This window comes from Parus major, chromosome 2 (genome assembly GCF_001522545.3).
Source record: "Parus major isolate Abel chromosome 2, Parus_major1.1, whole genome shotgun sequence".
Lineage (NCBI taxonomy): Eukaryota > Metazoa > Chordata > Aves > Passeriformes > Paridae > Parus > Parus major.
The window spans coordinates 550,256-554,872 of NC_031769.1; the positions used below are offsets into that span (position 1 = coordinate 550,256).

Consider the following 4,617-nt stretch of genomic DNA (forward strand, 5'->3'; position numbering starts at 1 on the left):
CAATCAGGAATTTGCAAGTTTGCAGGAATATTTTGGTTTTTTTGGCTGTTGAAGGGAGATTTGTGGATAAAAGCTGGGTAAATGAGTAAAACGTGGATGTGGGAGCTCGACTTCCGCCGGCTTTTGGAAGGGGAGTCTGCAACTACCAGAATTAATTATATTACAAAAAAGATCCAAGGATAATACCAGGAAGGAATTCCTGGCTGGGAAGGTGTGGAGGGGCTGGGATGGAATTCCCAGAGGATCTGTGGATCCCTGGAGGTGTCCAGGCTGGATTGGAGCATCCTGGCCTGGTGGGATCTGCTCTCCTGCTGCCGAGGTGTTTTTGGGAGAAGAGCTGAGTGTGGTTCCCTGTTGCAGAGCTATGCCCAGCCGGGTCTCCAGTACATCCAGGGCCAGCAGATCTACACAGCTCATCCACAGGGAGTCATCGTGCAGCCCCCCGCCGCCGTCACCGCCATCGTGGCGGCCGGGCAGCCCCAGCCCATCCAGCAGGTGAGCATCCATTTCCCAATAAAGAGATAAAGAGCTGCCCTGGGCACCTCTGGCGAGCCCTCACCACGTTCTCTCCGTTCTTTCCCGTTTGCAGCCGGAGCTGGTGGTCACCAACAACCTCCTGGATCTGCCTCCGCCTTCCCCTCCCAAACCCAAAACCATCGTCCTCCCTCCCAACTGGAAAACGGCTCGGGATCCCGAGGGGAAGATCTACTACTACCACGTGGTCACCAGGTGAGTGGAGATGTCACCAAGCCCTGTCCCCAAGTGCCACATCCACGGGGCTCAGAGGTGTAACTTCTCTCTAAAAAAATCCTTTTTCTGTTTCTCTGATTCTGCTGCACCTCTTCTGTATTTTAATTTCTCTTCCTGGATTTCTCAGCTTCCTTTGGACTGAATTCTTTTGGGATCCTCCCTGGTGGGGAGCTCTGATTATCTCAGTTCTTATGATTGGAAGAAAACTCCCAAGCTCGTTAAAATCTTGTTTCTGGTGTTTATTAAAAGGTGATCACAAAACTTGACAGGTTTTTCTAGGGTGGATGCACAAGGTTGATCTTTGCAATCTGGTACATTTCTTTCTTCTGATGGTACAACAATCAGAAGATGGCTCAGTTTGTGTCTGATGGCATAAAATGGCCCCAAAATACACAGTTCTTTTATATTTATATTTATTTTTAATTAAATAAATTATTTTATAATATTTATTTTATAAATAAATAAATGTCATATGTCAAATATGACAATATTGTTAATTGTCAATTAACAATAGACACGTATATTAATTTTATTAATGACTCAATGACCCATCACCTCTGTGCTTCACTGCAGCATTTTCTGTCCAATCACTTTCACCCAAAAACCTCGAGGAGAAGAACATGAAGAAGAAAGAAGGGACAAGAGACAACACCTTAAATCCTCAATCTTGTCTCCTTTTATTAACTTTTTCACCTGATGATTTAAGAAAACTTTCTAATCTACACACTTTGAGCTTTTTCCATCTCATTTTAACATTTGTTTTCATGTATCACCGTGAAAACACGCTCAGGAATTTCATGTTCTATGAAATTCAGTGTTTTTCTGCATCTCAAAACTAAGGATGAGGAACAAGGGCACACACTCTGTATCCCAGACTCCAACAGGAGGTTCCTCTGGGATTCCTCCCCCACCTCTGTCCAGGGACAGCCTTTTCCATCAAGGAGTTTTCCCAATATCCAACCTGAACTTCCCCAGGCACGACTTGAGCCCTAATGTGATTTCCACAAGGTTTTTCCTACACCTTTCCCATCGGTTTTGGAAAGAACCAGGTTTTGGATCAATCCCTAATGAATTTATCTGGAATTAAAATGAATTTCAAGTTTCTGAAAAGGACTTTTAAACCTCCCAACTCCATGGGAGATCCACAAGAAACCATGGGGATAAGCAGGAATAATGTCTTCCATACCCTTTTCCTGCTGGCAGTTTGTGTTCCTGGCACACTTTTCCCTGCATCCATGAATCTTTTCCATCTCCCTTTTGGATTCCTCCCTGCTCCCTTTCCTTCAAACACCTGGGATCCAAACCATTAGAGCAGGAATTGGTGAATTGTTTGGAAGTTTTGGGATGAGCTGAGGAGACCCACGGGAGCCTTGGTGGGATGTTCCCACCTTTCCATGCTGGGAATTCCATCCCTGTGATGAGCATCCCTTGATCCCACAGCATCACCATGGTGGGAAATGGTGCAGATTCCCATTTTTTCACTTCTTCCTGCTCATTTTAACCTTCCCCAGCTTGGAAACCTCCGGGTTAAGAGCGAGGTTGGGGATTCCTCCCGTTGGGAATTCCGATGGCTGACGGAACCCAGATGTCCCTGTTGGTGACACAATCCATGAGCTGCTCCTGGTTTTTCCCAGGAGGTGACCTGGATCTGTTTTCCTCCCTCCAGACAAACCCAGTGGGATCCTCCCACCTGGGACAGCCCCGGGGACGAGGCCAGCCTGGAGCACGAGGCCGAGATGGACCTCGGGACCCCCACGTACGACGAGAACCCCATGAAGGTGAGGGACAGGAATCCTTGGGATGGGGGATCCGTGGGGATTGGGGAGCTCCAAATCCCGGGGGACAGAAGTGACCCCGGATCCTTCGGGGTGGCTCCGTTGGCCGCGCTCGGGGCTCGGCTGTTCCGCCACGGACACCGGAGTTCCCTGGAATTCCAACCTTTGTGTGGAGCTGGCCAGAAAAATGGGAATGAGGGGGAATAACACCAAAAAGGGATAAACTAAGGGTGTGGCTCAGGAGCCTTTCCCATACCTTCCTGATTCCTTAAAAAGCTGGAGAAAATCCATGGAAAGAAAGGAATCATTTTTTCTGCTGCTTGGGTGCTCCCACATTCCCAGGGTTTTCCTGGAGGTGTTGTCCATCCTGCAGCACCCAGGAACATCCCCCATGGCTGCTGCTGTTGCCTTTCCCTGTGCTGCCAGGATCCCAAGGGTTAATCCCGTTCCTGGAACGCCTCCCAGTGCTCCAGCCAGGAATCCTGGCGAGTTCACTCCGGCAAAATCACAGGGAAATGTTTATCTCCCTGGAAAAAAAAAGTTAATTGGAAAATGAGCTCAGAGCTGGCACTCCCCGCTCTGCTGCTTCCACAGAGGAATCCAGGGGAGCCTTTTCAAGGATTCTTATCCCTGGATCAGCGTCACATTTATCCCACGACATTCCCTGATATTCCAGGAATCTTGGGGTTGCAAATATTGTCGAAGGATATTGGGAATGAGCGAGAAAATGTTAATTGGATGCTCCAGAGGGAATTTTGGAGCTGGATTAGCTGGGAAATGCATCCCTGTGGAGGGATGAGCTGAAGTTCAGTGGTGGAGAGCGGCTTGGAGATGTTTGGGGACATCCCTGGGATGGGAACGAGATGCTGGGGGGAAGGTTGGGCTCTCCTGAGCGAGGAAATTCCAGCTTGGGAGTTGTTTTCCTGTGGAATTCTGAGGGTCTCTGCACAGCAGAGGGAGCAGCAGGGGAAGGTGATTCCAGAAATGTGGGATTTTACCCATAAATCAGGATAAGGAGGAGCCGAGGTGGCCATCCAAGGGTTTCACCTCAGCCGTGAACCGGCTGCTCCTTCCAGCTTTTATTGCTCACTCCAAACCCCAAATCCCTGAATTTCCCTGAATCCCTCATTCCTGACCTCAGGCTGAGGTGGTTCCTGCTCACTCCAGAGCTTTTCATTCCTTTTTTTTCTGGGCCAGGATGGCCGGAAGGTCGGATTTTTTCCTGGCACTGAATTCCCATGGCCGTTCCACCCTGACATTACAACCACATTCCTGGGATTTTTTACCCTCCTCTCCACCCCACACCTTTCCTGGGTGGATTAAACCCACCCAGGAGGGATGAAACCCCCGGCATCCGACGGCTGCTGCTGCTATTCCCGGTTTTCCTGGGCCGTGGGGGAGGATCCTGATGGAAAGGCACAAGAGGAGCAGGAAGCCAGGATCACCATTCCCTTAAAAAACACTCAAAATCCCATTTTTCCTTTGGAAAACGGCTTTCCTGAGGGAGCAGCCCAGCAGGAACACTGGGCTGGATGCTGAAAGTTTTGCATCCTTTTAGATGGAAAAAGCTTGGATTTGGGATCAGTTTGTCCCTGCTCCATGGAAAAGTTGGTGTCAGTGGAGCAGATCCCAGCTGCTGGAAAAGAGAATCCCAGTTTTCCCAAACATTTGGCTTCTTGATCCCATCCCAGGCTGCTTTTCCCCCCCATCTTTGTGGCTGCTCCATTCCCATCTCCTCCAGAGGCTGGAAAACAGGGATTTTCCCACCATTCCAGGGGATTTTCCTGCGTTATTTTTCCTGGCAGCCTTTGGATTTTGGGATTTGACTTTGGAGAGGCGAGGGAGGAAGGCCTTGATAAGGAGGGTTTGATATCAAAATAAATCCAGAATGGAATTTTAGCCTAAAATCAGGAAGGGTTCTCCAAGGAAGAATTGGCACCTTGGCATGAGGGGGAGCTTGGAAACGGAGTTTTCCTTCCTCCTCCTCCTCCTCCTCCTCCTCCTCATCTTTCCCTGACAATCCCAACACGGATTCCTACCCTCATCCCACATGGAGAGGGTTTGGATGGGGAAGGATTTGGGATGGAGAAGG

General features: G+C 49.1%; 1 protein-coding gene across 1 annotated transcript in view; it reads left to right on the forward strand.

The window, feature by feature from the left end:
* The window catches only part of SETD2 (SET domain containing 2, histone lysine methyltransferase), a gene marked incomplete at its 3' end in the record, with an annotated part of 53,158 nt that overhangs the window by 43,947 nt on the left and 4,594 nt on the right, over positions 1-4,617 (forward strand). The window contains exons 16-18 of the mRNA XM_033512157.1: positions 361-495; positions 590-729; positions 2,417-2,528. Of these exons, the coding sequence (XP_033368048.1) occupies positions 361-495; positions 590-729; positions 2,417-2,528 (387 nt within the window). The remainder of the gene's footprint in view (positions 1-360; positions 496-589; positions 730-2,416; positions 2,529-4,617) is intronic.